Here is a 17,997-nt window from a genome sequence, read left to right as displayed (position 1 = left end):
TCGACAGGGAGCAAAACAGAGCGACCAAGACCCATTAACTGCGAGGCTTGGGTTGGCGAGATGTGCTGGCGGTGGACCGTCGACTAGAGAAGAGAATCACTAGTAGTATAGTATAGGTTTAGGAGGAGGAGGAGGTAAAGAAGGATAAGGGAAGCAATGGGGAAGAGGAGGAGGAATTAAGGGGAAGGAGAGGTGCCGGTCAGAGGGCCGCACATCTGGCACTTTCCTGGGTCTTGGGCCATAAACTTCCCTTCCCACCACTTCCCATGGGATTAGGGTCATCTGAAGGGTAACTCGGATATTTCCATTTCCTGATTCTTTCCCTGAAGTTTTCTGTCTTTCCCCCTCCTTTTTCTCGTTCCGAATAAGTTAACAGAAGTTCTTAAAGGGCAAGGAGGTATAAAGGAGTCTCAGCAGTTTTCTTTCCTTGAAGTAGTTTCATAAAAAATAATAAAAAAAAACATCCTTGCTCCAGTTAGGGGTCCACGAAGCAGCAACGCAACTTTATCGCGGAAAACAATGTATTTTAGAAACTGAGCGGTTACACTCACTGGGCGGTTAATAATGTATTTAAGTTTATGTGTATACAATAATTCTTCATGGAGGGAAGAGTTGAAAAAGTTGAAATTTAAGCTCTTTAATTCAATGGGAAGTTTTCGAACTAAGATGACTAGAAAAGTCAACAATTATAGAAATAAAATGCTTAACTCAAGCGGAAGGAGTTCAGAAGCTTATTTCTCAGGAAAGATGTTAAAAAGGAAGATATATATATATATATATATATATATATATATATATATATATATATATATATATATATATATATATATATATATATATATATATATATATATATATATATATATATATATATATATATATATATATATATATATATATATATATATATATATATATAGCAAGTTTAAATTGTATCGAGAAAGACTGTAAACTTATCGCACGAGAAGGAAGTCCCACTATCTCGAAGTTGAACAACGCAGGGCACTTGTAAGTTCCCTGTTGTACATCACAGTTAGAGGAAGTTACCTGTGCATCCCTGGATCATGTGGGACTGCATGATGACAGCTGTGTGTCCTGGCAGGCGTGGCGGTAGAGGAAGGCGTAGCGGCCCGCTGTCTGGCGTGTCTGGGTCTGAGGGCGCCCGGCAGCAGCCAGGTGGTTCCCGGTGAGTGAAGGAGCTGTGTTAAAGCCGAGCAGTCGTCGCTTGTAACCCAGTCTGTGTATGATTTTGGCGCTTTTTGGTTTTTTTTTTCATTTGTCTTTTGTTAAACACGTAGAACTGTTGCCCTGATGAGCGTGGCTGACTAATGCGTGGATTGGATTTTTTTTATTCTTTTTAAAAATTTTCCTATGTTGATCGCGTAGAGCTGTTCTGCCCTGATGAGCGTGGCTGGCTAGCGCGTGGATTGGGTTTTGTTTTGTTTGTTTTGTTATTGTTGTTGTTGTTGGTGCTGCTGCTGCTGCTAAGATGATATAGCTATACCCATGTACACCTACTGCTATACCCCACCACTCACGACTACATGTGTGGTTACCTAGTGCAGACTACTACATTAATCTGATTTGTGTACTTAATTATTTTCCTGTCCAACTTATCTATTTATTTATCTAACCATCCACAGAAGTTTTCCCTCATGTGTGCCTCGCGAGCAAGTGCGCACAAGTTATTTGAACAAGTTATCAGCATGCCACTGGTGTTGATTCGGGACCAGTGGCGTAGCTTGGTATCTATCAAGAGGGGGTCACTAGACAAGTGTAGCCCAGGGGCGTTCTGATCCTATATAGAAGGTTACTAGAGCACATCCTAAGATCAGATCAATTGTGAATATTAGAGCATAGCCTGGGGGGGGCACGGGATTATCATCTTGCCGTCCTTGGCCACGCCGATACGGTCCCGTTATTAAGTCTGTATCCCCAACGAAATACCCCCCCCAAAATAATAATAATAATAAAATGTGATCGAAGTAGGTGACGAGAGGCTCCATGTTTTATTTTATTTATTTATTTATTTTTGGTAATTCATGCCAGCAGAAACACCTTAACAAGAACAAGAAGAAGAAATGCTAGACTCTACCATACCACAAAATAACTTTATTGCCTCACTTTCCTTGTTGATAGTAGACAGCCCCAGCTCTTGTAATTTTCTCCACGGTGACTATGTCAAATGATAGAAACAACAACGAATGGTCACGTCGGATTGTCGAGTTAAAGTTAAAGGGTCTTGATATTGGAGGTATTCCTTACATTTATTAAGAACTGCCTTGAAAAGTTAATCATAAGTGTCTTGGGTCTTGTGTTGCAGGAATGCATAAACAACGGAGACAGCAGTGTCTCCGGGAGGAATACGAATGACAAACAACTGTTTGAACTTAGGAGGGGCATGGCAAAATTTCCGTCCATCATCCAGAGGCAGATCTCCCTAACAGTCGCAGAGTCTGTTCACTTGCGAAAGCAATAATACGGTTGTCACTGTCTGGACCATTGTCATATATCAGGAATGGTTGTGGTTCTGGTCCACCAGTTGACGCCCATTCACCTGAAATAAGTTCCTGTAGGGCAGGGGTTCCCAACCATTATTTACCCATTACCCCATTTTCCACAGCCTACCTTCCCTCATTACCGCTAACATTAATTAAGCTACACCACATCCCACATAACACCGAGCCAGTCGGAGCCACACCACACATCACACCCAGCCTTGCCTTACACCACATCACACCATGCTACACGTCACACCCAGCCACACCACACTACATATCACACCCACCCAGACCACAACCAACAACACACAGCCTCACTGCACTACATTAAACTCAGTCACACTACACTACGCTATGCTGCACAATACCGTACGTATATATATATATTTTTTTCCGTGTACACCTATAGCGCCGTAGGCTCTCTTGAGGGGCCTGGATGGTAGTCGGCCCCAGCCCGTCATGACGCAGGCAAGTGTTTATAGTGGCGCCATCTTCTCTTGGCTCATGCTGTCCCCCGGAACCCCTTCTTGATTCACTTGGACGATTTCCTCTAGAGTCCGGGTTGATGGGTGGTCTTCAGAACAGCATGTGGGTAGTTTTAAGCCACTCGGCGGTGACTGAAAAATCCGAGGTAGCGTGGGGATTCGAACCCGCGTCGTCCATCACGCGGTGAATGTGGACCCAGCACGCTACCACTCAGCCACCGCCTACCCTGTTATCTCTATATGTAGCGTAGTAATACACAACTACACATAATACCACTTTGCACATAAAGATACAGACAGCGTTCTATTGCATCAAACTTTTACTTTAAGAATGATTCTGGGCCATTTACCAATTTTTGTCCTCAGTAATGCCGCGCATTTTGTAATAATAATGTTACTCAAATCGACACAGCATTCACTTTTTAATATTTCAGAAAATAAAGTAGCTACAAAGTGACCAAACTTACCTTGCCCATCCAAGTTGAACACATGACCTCACCGTCACTACCACTGACTGCTATTGCCGCACAGTAGGACCAGACAGCAGCAGCTCGCATCTCTGGGGTTCCCACTCCCTGTGACCTCTCCAATACTTGTACGAGACAAGTCAGCGGACGGTCCCTCACACGTCTAACACGCCTCACGGCATCACCCATACTTTAACCATTTATCAATACATTTGTATTATTTATATTTTGCAGAAAAGCAAATAACTTTTGACTAAAAGGAACAGCTTTAATTAGCTTGTCTTAATCATTCCTTATTGAATATAACCCAACACAATGGGCATGGTTTTCCTTTTTTTTTTTTTTTCTTGACCGCCCTCTGTCACCCCATTACCCCACAGAAAAGACCAAATTACCCCACTTGGGGTAATTTACCCCGGGTTGGAAAACCCTGCTGTAGGGTCGCGAGGTTGACTGGCGGTTTGGTGATGCCGAATGAGTCTTTTACAATGTTCTTGAGATACGAAATGACCCTGAGCTTCTTTTTCCATGGCTAAGGCAGTTTGGTGTATATATTCATGATGAATTGTTCGAAACCCGTAATTGATACCTGTAGTAATGGACCGTATTGGCTATACAGGCAGCGCCACACGTGGCCACTCAGTGAACTGTCAAAGCAGTACTTTCCATAGAACTCAAGTTATGTACTTGAGTACGTCTGAGGCTGCCTCCAGGATACTAGGCCTTGGTGCCGCCACCGCTCCAAGCCGTGTATCCCTGAGACAGCCTCGAACTCTATGGAAAATTCAGCTTGGATCGAGTAGAGTGGCCACATGTGGCGCTGCCTGTATAGCCAATACGGTCCATTGAAACCACAGACATACATACTACTAGTAGACTGCTCGCCAAGGCCCTCCGAGTGAAGCCGGCCTGGGGCCGTGGGTGTGCCCAATTAATCCAAAACCGACGACTTCACACACCTCACTCCCACCCTGTTTCCTGACCTATGTTTCCTGACTTATGTTCGGAGGCGATTTTGACCCTATGTATATTTTTACCTCGGAACGTATCCTACATCATCAGAAGCAGAAAAGCGTGCAGATTTAGGATTTAGACTTATAAAAGTGATGCGACGAAAACCAGCTGAGTACTTAGGAGTTGAAGAGAAATAAGTGCAAGAAAATGTGTATCCCTACTTCATTTAACTCTGATTTTCGTATGTGTATTTTTACATTATTGTTACAATTTTATGATAGTGTGATGTAGATTTTTTTTCAGGAAGATGATGGGGGTCTCAGTTTTCTTAAAAATGAATGTTGGGGTCAGGAAACAGGGTGGGAGTGAGGTGTGTGAAGTCGACGGTTTTGGATGAACTGGGCACACCCACGGCCCCAGGCCGGCGTCACTCAGCACAACACAGGGAGACAGGGGACGAGCAGTCTATTATGTAAGTCTGTGATTGAAACACATACCATAGCATGCAAATATTTTTGTGGGCCATTTTTTCCAACGTTGAACTTTGTGACTTATTTTACGGTCCCATTTTTTACGGTGCCATTTTTTCAGTGCCATTTATTCCTGTGCCATTTTTTCGGTGCCAATTTTTCCGAGTACCCTAGCCATATCTCTGATGTCTCTACAAAATCAGACAAAAATCAAGTTCAACAGGGTCTTCTTTCCCCACTTTTAAGTGCAGACCCATTCCCTGAGTTAGGCAATTTATTTATTTAAGATATTAGGAGGCAGACCAAGGGATAAACACCAGAAAAAGAAAATCCCTCCGACATGCTGTCCCTCTTAATTAAGAAAGTTGTAAAAAGGAGATATGAAGTTCAGGTCCACAATTTTTTTATAGCAAGTGTATAAAAGTATTGTTTTAAGAGTATAAGTGAAGTTGTTTTAGTGCACAATGTAATGGTAATTTTGCCGAATCATTAGAAAGACATATGAACTGTCATTTTGCGGCCAATTTCTTCACCTTTGCTTGTTAATGTTAATTATACTCAGATGTGAATGTAGACATTAACGATGTGTGCTTTATTATTTTATTTGTGAAATGTTACTCTCAAATGTGTAATTTTGATCAATACCTTGCAATAATTACATGTTAACTTTGTAGATAGAAAGTTTATTGTAATTATGTCTATCATGAAAAAGATAGATGTAATGAGTATTTGTATTCTTTTATTTCATAATAAGAGTACCACCTTGTTAATATGAGAATAATACTATTTGGACAGTAAGTGGTTGTGTAAACGTATGCAGGGTAAGCATGTATGTATATACCTTAAAGTTTTGTTCATAGTTATTTTAAGTAGCTTTATGTGATGTACTTGCTCACATGCAGTATTTGACACTATGCCCTAAAACTTTCTAATGTTTGTTACTTTTTATGTTTATTTCTTGCTTTTCTGAAAGATGCTGATACAGCAAGCATATAAATTATGTATGGTTTTGTGTGCAATTTATTATAAGCTAAGGTAACGCATATTGATTTTGTTTATATATTATTCTTGTAGCATCAGCATTTTTGTGAATGTCGAAAGTATTGTTACCTGTTGTTTTGGCTCATAATTTTTATGGTTCATTTAAAGATTTTAATTATTATGTTGAGAAACAAGCTTCACATATTATACATATAATATCTGCTTTTGTGTGACATTTCGTTTGTTTAGATTTTAGGTGCATTACTCCATAGAGACGGATGGCATCATATTTTCAATGTAGCTAATATGCTGGATGCGTGCGCACGTAATTAACTAAAAGAAAATATAAATCAAGGAAACAGCAAATTGGTAAACACTGACAAATACTTACACATTTTGAAAGCATAAGGAAAAATAGCTGGAAAACAGTGTGCTCAAAGCACAGTGACTCCACACACAACCACACAAGAGGATGTGGAGGCACATAATAATCTTGTGTTGTAACTTTTTAGCGGACAAATTCTTGCGGGAGAAGCAGTACTTCCGTGACGGGCGTCTTGATCGCGAGGGGCTGGTGGCGTTCATCAAGGAGGTTAAGAACTACCCGGGGCTCACCGATGAGGATGCTGCCGTGCTGGCCGCCTCCAAGTGAGTGTTTCAGTGACATTTCAGCTACAAGTGAAATGTATTCATTTGCTTTTCAGTATTTCGTACTCCAGTAGAGACAATATTTTTCCGTTTTCAGACCCAGTACATTAGAGGTGGAAAGCACACAAAACTAGGATGATTTAACACTTCATAATCTCATTATATATAGTATTTACATTTTGTTGAGTAGCTTTTGACAGTTTCATTGAACTATCACAGAAGTAAGTAATAAGTATAAAACGTAATGAAAGAGTAAAATTTAAGAATGGACAGCAGTGTCTCAAACATGGGTGAACAGCAAGTTCTAAAACATGGACAGGTGAATGTAAGAGGAGGCCAGTATGCCAAATTGAAAATAGCATCACAACTAAATGCTAAATAGTTTATGCACGGTTCCACAAATATACTTAATGTCGAGTGTGTAATGGTCACTGAGTCAAGTTACAAATTCGCATACACTGGATTGAATTAGGGCCAGTGCAGTCAGGGCACAGCTCTTCTAACTTTACACCCTCCCAGATGGATAGGGAAATGGGCACTATAGAAAATTTGAGAAGGTAAACTCTTGCCTGTGTCATGTGATTATCATTTACATCCACCACACAGGAGTTTGAAGGAACAACAGGTGGATTTTAGGAATGTGCAGCATTGCATCATCTATATCTTCAAACTTACCACTATCTTTTCTCATGTGATGACAAGAGTAGTGTTCGTGCATGGTTATCTTTCTCCTTACAGGTTTGGTTTAAGAAAAATATATCTTTTCTATTTTCATTTATTAATTTTCTGTGAATAAAATTATTCTCATTCTTTTTTTAACATGCTACCTATAGCATCTGTAGGCTCTCTTGAGGGGCCTCTTGGGCGACCCCAGCCTGTTGGTGGCACAGGTGAATGTTATTCATATTGACTCTTGCCTGGCTCATGCAGCCCCCCAGTGCTCCTCTTGAATGAAGTCGCTAAAGTTAGGGTTGATTGAAAATGTGGGCAGCATATGGGTAATCTTCTGCCACTTGGCGATGGTTTAAAAAGTCAGGATGTTTCAGTGGGACTTGAACCTAGTTCCATGGGATTACCATCCCTGCACATTGATCACTCGGCCATCGCCTCCCCAAGTGACTTTCATTTCATGTAGACATTGCTACATGAATATAAGAAAAGTCTTGTAAAACACACAAACACATTTTTTTTTTCCTCACCTTAATGCCCATTTCCAGGTTGGTGGAGTCCCAGAGCCACTCAAGGATGTGGTACCGTGTTGGTGCCGTCAGAAGCATGACTGGTGGACGCAAAACACAGCCACAGATTTCCTACAAGCTCAAGGAGGTAAGCCATACCACAGGGTCCCTTTCTATCACCCAAGTAAAAGTAACGTTTTACAATCATAACAAACCCTTCAAGCACGTAGAAGGTGCTTATTGTTTAACATTTTGGGGGATTTTCCAAAAGTTTCAACTAAGCATTAATTTAATATTAAGGGTTTTCAGAAAGCAGTACATTATACTTATTATGTGCCCTTCCTGTATTGCTTATTTATATGGTAGGAAATGTGACACTAACACCTAATTAAATCCCCACTTCAAGATTTCAAGACTGTTAGAGGAAAAATTTAAGGAAGAGATGGATTGGAGACTTTCAGCAGTGAGTCAACTGAAACCAAACACGTGTGACAGTGACTCTTGGCAACACCACTTGTTTTCTTCACACAGGAGTTGCTGTAGTGTCAAAATCATGGACACCACACATGAAAGACATACACCTTCCATTTCTGTGTTTCAGCATTCTCACTGTGTGATGTGTGCATGACAGTGATGATGGTTTGTTGCAGTTTACACCGCACATTTACATTAACTTTCATCATTAAAAATATGTATGTAGGTATACAACTTTTCATCTTTCAGGTGTGTATATATATATATATATATATATATATATATATATATATATATATATATATATATATATATATATATATATATATATATATATATATATATATATATATATATATATATATATAAACAATGTTTTCCATAAATCATTTTCCATACATCATAAGTGTACTATTTTTGTAATTAGATTTCAGCATACTAAAAATGACAGTACGAGTCCACGTGCCCACATGTTTGAATATGCTTATTTATCATGTTCTATTATTTTAATTTTATATTTGGTCTTTCAGATGTAATTTTAACAGGCAAATGACAAATGTGAACAATTATCTTTCAATCATTCTAACATCAGTCATTCATGCCTAATGGTGGCAGCCATCACTCACTACCAATAAGTTTCATTCATTCATCTCTCACTTGTCTGCTGTCAAAGGTAAAGCTGTGCATGTGATTTCACAACCATTGCACTTTTCATTTTTAGCTGGCATACAAAAGCCCTTATAATGTAGAACTACATCCTACTCTAGTTTCCTTTTCATAAAATCTTACTGAAAATGGAGATTTCGAGAAAAAGCACCAGCTTACTGCATGTCCATAAAATATAGTTCTCACCTGATCTTCTCCCTTGGTGAACTTCCCTGTCTGTTAGATTATACCATTTTAGGGAACTGTCCAAAGTGACGCTACTTATTTGTGATGCACCGGTCCACTTGATAACTTAAGTATATTTACTATAATAGGGCAGTTAGTGCAGTCTCAGTCCATTTTAAATACTTATACTTCAGACCCTTTGACAGGGTATGATTTTAAACTGATATAGATTTTTTAAATTAAGATTTTAGGAAAAACAGATAAAAGCTGTCTCATTTAAAAAGACCAGTAAAACTCAACCAAATGAACAAAAATATTTTAAGAATAAGGTACAGAAAACAGCGTGTAAGCATTCAGAAAATGTTTTACCTGGTATACTCCAACTATGATTAACTGTGCCAGTTTTGGGGAAATCTTTGGTACATACAAATGTTGTACTTGTTGTGTGGTGGAAAAGAACACATTATTTTTTTGTATAAAATGAAAGAATGGTCAAAAATATTTTTTTTATAATAATCACATGCAAATTGGTGAAAACTTGAAAATTGCTTCAGGAAATTTATATATCTTATTACAGTATTTCAGAGCATGCAAATTTTTAACTTCTGCAAATCCCTAGTCATCTCTAGCAGATGAAATATACATCATTCTTAAATATACAATTTTAAGACTTAATTGCTGGAACATTTTTTAGTAAGAATAATGTAGCATACTCCCTTCATTTGTACTATTTTGGCTACCAAATCTCTTGGTGCCCTAAACTGGCAGTATTTCAGGAAGAACATGCAGTGAAAGGTAGAAAATCTTATTTAGACATCAAACCTATATATCTTTCTTTTCTGCTTAAATTCAGACAGTGTGCATGTAACTGTAGCTGTCAAACAGTGACTGAAGGGGACACAGTCGCTAGTCATGAGAAGAGGATTGCTTATAGTAAATCGTTTGCTTAGAAAACATAGCAGGTCCTTGTTGCAGAATAACAGCTTATTAAGGCAAGAGAGACATGGTCAGGAGAATAGGATCTCATAACTTTGATTCTGTACCTCTCCTAATCCTAATGGCTTACTTGTTATCTTCCACTCACCCCTTGACTCCTTACAGTTCATTTGTGTCTTCCTTTCAAGCGTTCTAAGGACAGGCTGAAAACGCTGATCATGCTTGAAGATGGGACCAACCAGGTAGCCCTGCACCTCCCCCTCCAAAGCATCTGGGCTCTGTTAGAAATATTTGTGTATCTGGTGCTTAAAGGGAAAATTTTGCTTTCTTCTTAGTTGCACTTACTTCTGAACAGCCTTTTGAGGTATGGTAAAAAATCTAGTGGTAATGGGAACTTAAATTTTATATAACTGGATTCACATGTTACAAGAGAATCCCATTTTATTTGACTTAGTAACTTTGCAAAAGATAGATCACTTCTGTCTGCCATTACCTTTGCCTTGCAATATTATAACAAAACATTTGTCATTTTCCGGTTCAGTCATATATCTTATTTTCAATGTAGTTTCTAAATGATGTGTTCTAAGGCATATTGATTATTACGGGTGGGTTGTAGCACATACCTTGACAAAATTATTTTAAAGGAAGGTGATTTATCAATACATGCATATTGTTCATTGAGCTTTCATAATTAAGTCAGTGCAATCCTTAACAGAACTTACTTTCTGGCAATGTTCCCTTTATGCAAAACATGACTAGCTATGCTCACACTAAAAGAATGTTTAGTTTGTACTCCAGAAAGTCTCCTTAAATCTTGTCTCTCTTTAAAGATATATATGGTAATCATGTTTTGTTGCTGTCTCTTGCTACTGCTTGCTCATATTCCCTGATATGTCATGCTGCACAGCCATTGAGTTTTCTTTGCACTGGATGTTTATAGTATCTTGTCCACTGTCCTTGTTCATCATGACTTTAATTGAAGAGTGCCACAATACTGGTAAAGGTACAATGATAAACTTTGTGTTGCTTTCAGCTGCTGAGGCATTGCTGATCAGTTATACCTAGTTGCTGCTGTTGATTCTCTAACTTCGCAAGAGTTGCTAGCAAAATATAGGAGGGTGGGAAGTTTGTTGTACAGAAGTGTGTACACTAGTACTTACTGTATTTTTAAACTGTAATTGTTAAATTTCCTTTTGGAAACAGTAATATAGTGCTTATGTTTAGCCTTAGTATAGAGGTATGTATTTGCTATTCTCATGAGAGCTTCTACTCATTCTCAAAACGCAAGTAAAGTTCATCTAAGACAGGGGGGGCGGGTAATAAGCTTTTATACAGCTGGGATTCTGACTGCAACCAGCAAGATGAAGAGCCACCACTCTACCCATTTGGCCAGTAAGGGCACCCTATGACCCAGTAGAATTTGGTAGCTTTCAGCATTGGGCAGGCCGCCACATGGCTTGTCATACTGACCAGATGAATTTGTGTTTCAGTTCTTACTAAATCTTAAATCAATTCCTTCATGGAGAGCATGACCCATCCTATTTCTGATACTGGCTGATCCTAATCACCATAGAATCATGGTGCCATTATTAGCCATCAGTCTGATGAGAGCCATTGCACATTCTAAATCACATGAGAATTTCATTTAAGCCTGAGGGTGGGGTGGGAGTGGGGGTATCAAACTTTACTATGGCCAGGAATCAAACCAAGGCCAGTGAGATGGGAAACCAACACTAACAATTCAGCCAATAAGAGTACCTCATTGGCAAGTGGGAATTGGGTTGCTTTCCAATTTAGTAATATATATATATATATATATATATATATATATATATATATATATATATATATATATATATATATATATATATATATATATATATATATATATATATATATATATATATATATATATGATTTTTTTTTTTTTTTTTTTTCCCTTGTTTTTTGCTGGGGTTATTTTCTTGACATCCCTGCTAATGGCCAAAACTGCAAATACTCATACTGCTTCTAAGCTCATTTGATATAACTTTTTCTGTCAATGTCAATAGTTTACTGCTTCACTTTGACACTTTACTATATTTTCTATATATATTTGTCTTTCATGTGGCAAATCTATGTCTGGGAGCCATATGGAAAGAACTTAATGAGGACAATGAAAATAATAACCGTGTATGACAATTTACAGCAGGCAGCTGTGGTGGCAGTCCCCTGTAGTGATTGTTTGCTGCAGGAGGAATTTCAAATTTGTCACTTACTGAGAAAAAAGCATTTTTTTTTTTCTAGAATGACCTGCGAATAATTAAATCCACAGTAGTATATATATATATATATATATATATATATATATATATATATATATATATATATATATATATATATATATATATATATATATATATATATATATATATATATATATTTCTTTGGTGATATAACTGATACTTTAGGACACAAGAGGTTCCTCTTTATTTAGAAAATACAGATCTTCAAATCATTCCATTATTACTGTGTACTGCAAATGTCTGTAAAGGAGAAAACTAACTGAGCTGCGGTCCTCAAACTATTTGCTAGTGAACCTAAAGCAACAAACCAAACATTGGTACTAAGCCACAGATGTTTAGGTTTTACATGATAGATATATATGGCATTGTTGCCACTTGAATAATATAGAACATACTATTTACAACGTGCATGTTTAAAGTGACATGCCGTGTGTAATCAACTTTCTTTATGCTCACCTCACACAATTTTTCCTTACACACTTGGCAACACTCACTCCCTGTCAGCCAGCTTCTTGGTTTTGCACTTGTGTCGTAGTGTTGGTGGAATGTTGGAGTTCCATACACTTACTTGGTGAGGAGTACTGACACTTGAAAGCTAGCTAAGTGGCAGACTGCTGTTACAGTAATTGAGTGCCAGAGGTGATGGTTTGAGGTTGTCAGACTGTATATGAGAACCTTGTGACCTTGTTTTTACAGGGTGTTGACAATTACCTGCACAATGTAAGTATCACCTGCAACAACACTGCCCTTCACGCCTCCACATATGCTGCGTCTGTATTTACCATTTTTGGTTATATTCTTTACCATTGATGCTTTTTACCTCTCTGGCTTCATTCGTAGTCTCTTCTAAATAATGGCAAATAGTAATGACATATGCTGCTCTGCATTTTGTACCAATGTTGCAAGGCTGGTAATCGAATGCAAGTGCAATGTACATTACACATTAATTTTTGTAAGTAAAGTTTTGTAGCACAGTATCTTGCACAATTTCCAACAAACATAGCAAATTAGTATAGAATTGCTAATCCATATTTTTACCTGAAAATCACAGTTTTACTATTATTCAGTTAAATATGTTACATGATGCTCCTAGTTTGGGGGTAAAAATATTTCTACATTTACTTAGTAATCATGAACTTACTACTAATATGTTCTCTGTAGATGTCAGTGGTACATGTTGGATACCTTGATCAATTTTTCTGATAGCTAAGGATCTCCTTTTTGCCAATTTTCTTCCTCAGATCTTATTTTGTTATTACACCGTTACTATTATCATATTATTATTATTGTTGTTGTTGTTGTTCTTATTCTTCTTCCTCTTCATATTATTATTATTATTATTATTATGAGTTGCATTTTTTCTGAATTGGTTCAGGTTATAAGCATGCAAGTTTTCCCTTTTGTTGTTCATATTGATTGTTTTGAGTGGTTGTTCAAATTTTGTATTACATGTGTATTTACCTATTTGTAGTCTGCCGGGCCCGAGCTAAGCTCTTAATAGTCCCGTCTCCATATCTACATTCATCCAGCCTTTCCTTCATTTGTTGGACACTGCTTGCCTCCACCACCTCTTCCCGCAAGCTGTTCCATGTATTAACATTTCTATGTGGAGAACTATACTTTTTCAAGTCACTCAAACAGATTCCTTTATTCAGTTTCTTTCCATGTCCTCTCAGCCCCTGCATTCTGGCAGTTGAGAAGAGATCATCTCTATCCACCTCATCAAACTTATTTACCAACTTATACAGTGTGATCAGATCTCCTCTCTCCCTTCTTTGTTCCAGTGTTGTCAAGTCCATCTCCTTCAATCTGTCTTCATACATCATATTTGAGAGTTCTGGGACCATTTTAGTTGCAATTCTCTGTATCCTTTCCAACTTTCTGATATCCTTTTTGTGAGGCGACCACACAACTGCAGCATATTCAAGTTTTGGTCTTATCAATGTTGTTATTATTTTCTTCATCATTTCTTTGTCCATAAAATGGAATGATACCTTTATATTTTGCATCATCCTGTAGGTTTCTCCAAATAGCTTGTTTATGTGCTTCTCTGGAGATTGTGTGTCTTGCATCATTACTCCCAAATCTTTTCTTCATGTACTACCTTTAAGTTTTCTTCTCTCATCCTACATGTTTTCCTCAGTCTTTTTTTACTTTTCCCCATTTCCATAACATGGCATTTGTTTGCATTAGATTCCATCTCCCATAACTGGCTCCATCTATACACTCTATCCAGGTCTTTTTGTTTTTGCAGTTCTTCACAGTCTTCCTCCGTCCTCACTTTTCTTATTAACTTTGCATCGTCTGCAAAAAGGCTCATATAACTTTTTACACACTTCGGCACATCATTTATATATATTATGAACATTATTGGTGCCAGAACTGAGCCTTGAGGAACTCCACTCTCTACTCTCCTCCAATTTGATTTCTCTTCCCTAATCACCATCCTCATTTCTCTTCCTGTTAAGTTCAATCCTTCATCCACTCGATAACCTTTCCGCCCAATCCTCCATACTGTTGTAGTTTCCAGATTCCAATGTTATGGAGATGAGCACCGAGGCCACACACTGCTACAGCATATGCCCCCAACTTTACCTTTATATGTCATAAAGTGGCTCCAATAATTCATTTCTAGACTCTTTTTAGCACTTGACCCGAGATTTCATCTGGTCCCATAGCTGTCCTTTCATCTAAGGTTTTCACCAACTGTATCGGTTCCCCTTTCTCAACATTTACAAGATTTAGTTTCCCTTCATTGCAATTTTCGAGACCCCAGTCAAAGGCGGTTTCTTTCGTAAACACTTATTATTAAAAATTTTATTTAATATTTCTGCAATTTCTTTGTCCTTTTCATAGAATACATTTTTTTCTTTTAGCCTTTCCACTCCTTCATTTCTTTTTAACTTCCCATTTACGAATTTATAAAACATTTTTGGTTCTTCTTTACATTTAAAAACTATTCTTCTTTCAAATTTAGCTTCCTCCTCCTTATTTTCACATATTCATTTCTTGCTTTTTTATATTTGTCCCTGTTGTTTTATTTGATCTTTTCTTTAAATTCCTCCATGCCTTATTTATATTTCTCCTTGCTGTTTCACACCTCCATCCAAACCATGTTTTCTCTCCTTTAGTTTTTACTGTGTAGTATGGAACATATATCTCTATTCCTCTGTTGTGAATATTCATAAAAAAGTCATATTTCTCTTGAATATTAGTACTCCTCTTCATATCAGTCCAATCTACCCCATTGAAGAAAGTCTTGAGTCCAATGTAATCTGCCTTAGCGTAGTTTTTCCTTTTTTCCTTATAAGCCTCATCTCAATATTCACATCCTTCCAAAGTTTTCGCTCACAACCTAGAGAGCCTGGGTTCGATTCCCGGGCGGAGTGGAAAAAAATGGGCGGCTTTTCCGATACCCTATGCCCCTGTCCACCCAGCAGTGAATGGGTACCAGGTATTAGTCGGGGGTAGTGTACGCAATCTTTAAATCTTTTTTCCCTTCTCCCTTTCTTTCCCCTCCTTCTATCAACACCCATACTCCCTCTTATCGCCTCCAATCCACCACTTCATCAGTTTTTTGTTCTTCATTCTCCCAAAAAATTTCTTCGTTTCTTCTTCTGATCCTCTGACATATTTCTCCTCACATATATGCTTGTATTCTTCAGAGTTGTTTAGTTTCCATGACCTATTTAGTATGGTTTCTGTTGATATTTGGGACCTTAGCTTAATCTTTAATGGCCTGTTTTTTCCTTCCTCGTATCTTCCCAATCTAGTTATTTCATCTACTTCTTCCTCAAACTTATCCTCCTCTTCAGTTATATTTCTCAATATACTTTTTACCTTACTCTTTTCATAACTCTCCCTCTAGGTCTTCACTGGGTTTTTTTCCTCGTTTACACCAAACACTATGACACATTTTTTCTTTTCTACCATATCCCTCACCATTGTTTCTCTATTTTTTAATACATTTACGTCTTCCTTTTCTATGTTTCCCTAAAGCTCGTTTTTTCTTTATCTTTTTCACTTCTCCACTCCTTCAATTCATCATTGACCACATGCTTAATCTTTTTCTCAACCCTACACCCACAGTCTGCTGATCATTTCCTATCTTCTCTGCTACCTCCCGTTTTATAATTTCTTCCATCTTTTTCTCCATTTCTTCGTTAATCCCCATCACACTCCTCTCTCTTTCCGTTTTCATAATTTGTATCTCATGGTCTTTTTTTTAGTTTTTCCATCTTCAGTTGCGCTATTTCTTTGTGGCTTTCCAGCTGTTCCTTAGTCAATTTAATTATTTCTTTCCTCAAGTTCTCCACCATTTTCTTTGTCTCTTCGTCTCTCTTTTTAACCTCAGCCAGAGCCTGAGTCACTTCCCCAAACTCCTCTCTCATCTTTCTCATTTCTACTACCCTTAAAACACCCATCGGAGTCCTCTCCCAGTCAGGCAGGAGACTGCCAGCGGCCCAGCGGGGCCACCATGTTGTATCTTTGTTGACATTCAACCTCCTTCCTCTCCTTCTCCTCCCCATTTTACTTATTTCTTCTCACTCTCATAATCTTCTCTATTCCTGAATTACTAGGAGACGGGACCCAAATGACTTAGCTGTTACTCGGGCCCTTTTGACTGACAAATAGATTTCTGTCCTCTGCTTTGTTTCCCACATCCACTTGGTGTGGCGGTCGGCAGCGGTGTGTGTGTGTGTGTGTGTGTGTGGGTATATATATATATATATATATATATATATATATATATATATATATATATATATATATATATATATATATATATATATATATATATATATATATAATTTATACTGTTTATGAAAAACAAATCCTTCTAAGGAGGTCTCTGAATGCCTATTTCTATGTCATGTGCGTGTTTTTGAAGTAATATTTGGCTGAGAACATTGACACCTGTTTACCTTTGAAATGTTGTGTAGATATATCAATGGTGTTTGAATTTTCTTTCATTATTTATTTTGTCCATCAAAAAAAACCCTCCTCATTACTTTTGACTTGTTTCTCCCCAGGAAAGAGCGAGAAATGACAAAGGGTCTCATCTCTATTTTAAGATTTACAGACTCACCTGCCTGTGTGCCTCATTTTGTGGATTCTTTTGCTTGGGTGGTGGGCATGTGTTTTGATACCTCTGTGCATTTCCAGTGTGTCACTCAACAGAGTTTTGCACCAAATGATTGTTTAAGCATGTTTACTTGACAATTGTTGAACAAGAGTTTGTTTGCATGAAACAATGAGTGCATAGTTTTCTTTATATGACAGATGCATCCCTAACTTAGAAATATACAGTGACCTTGTGTCCAACACCGGAATATGGGAAATATTAATTTTGATGGAGAATTTCTGAAAAATACACTTGACCCTCGATTTCTGGATATCGGATTTCCCGGACAAAATTTGGGGTCCATCAGTTGTTGGAGATATGTCTGGTCTAGTCCAGGAACTGAAATATCATCTAAAAAATCTGGGGTTTGGCTAAGGCTGGCAGTTGCCAGGCACATGCCCAGCCAAATCTATGTCTGCAACACTCGCTAAGTGGCTGTGTGTTGTTGTTGTGTGATGGTTATGTTGCCTCCACAATGGGTTCACTAATTCATCAAACTTCGTTTTTTTTTTTTTTTTCAGAATTGTTGAATTCCTTAAATTTTATTTCCTCTTTGTGTAGTGGCAATTCAGTCTCTTTACAGAAAGTTTGTGTATGTCATCAAGAAAATGTTCACAATGGGTTCAATAAGCTAGCTGCTGCTGCTTTTTCTGTCTTTTTTT

At 37.8% G+C, this 17,997-nt stretch overlaps 1 protein-coding gene across 11 annotated transcripts in view; it reads left to right on the top strand.

Annotated features, from left to right (window-relative positions):
- Positions 1-17,997, top strand: part of LOC127006504 (sodium/calcium exchanger 2-like) — a 188,795-nt gene that overhangs the window by 148,223 nt on the left and 22,575 nt on the right. For 5 of the 11 annotated variants that reach the window (XM_050876452.1, XM_050876454.1, XM_050876450.1 and 2 more), the window contains 5 exons: positions 1,103-1,186; positions 6,371-6,506; positions 7,724-7,832; positions 10,114-10,167; positions 12,907-12,930. In XM_050876452.1, the coding sequence (XP_050732409.1) occupies positions 1,103-1,186; positions 6,371-6,506; positions 7,724-7,832; positions 10,114-10,167; positions 12,907-12,930 (407 nt within the window). The remainder of the gene's footprint in view (positions 1-1,102; positions 1,187-6,370; positions 6,507-7,723; positions 7,833-10,113; positions 10,168-12,906; positions 12,931-17,997) is intronic. The other 6 variants (XM_050876458.1, XM_050876457.1, XM_050876460.1 and 3 more) reach the window with 4 other exon arrangements.

The sequence above is a fragment of the Eriocheir sinensis genome, chromosome 33 (assembly GCF_024679095.1).
Source record: "Eriocheir sinensis breed Jianghai 21 chromosome 33, ASM2467909v1, whole genome shotgun sequence".
Lineage (NCBI taxonomy): Eukaryota > Metazoa > Arthropoda > Malacostraca > Decapoda > Varunidae > Eriocheir > Eriocheir sinensis.
Note: the sequence above shows the minus strand (reverse complement) of the source record. Positions and strands in the feature narration are given on the sequence as shown.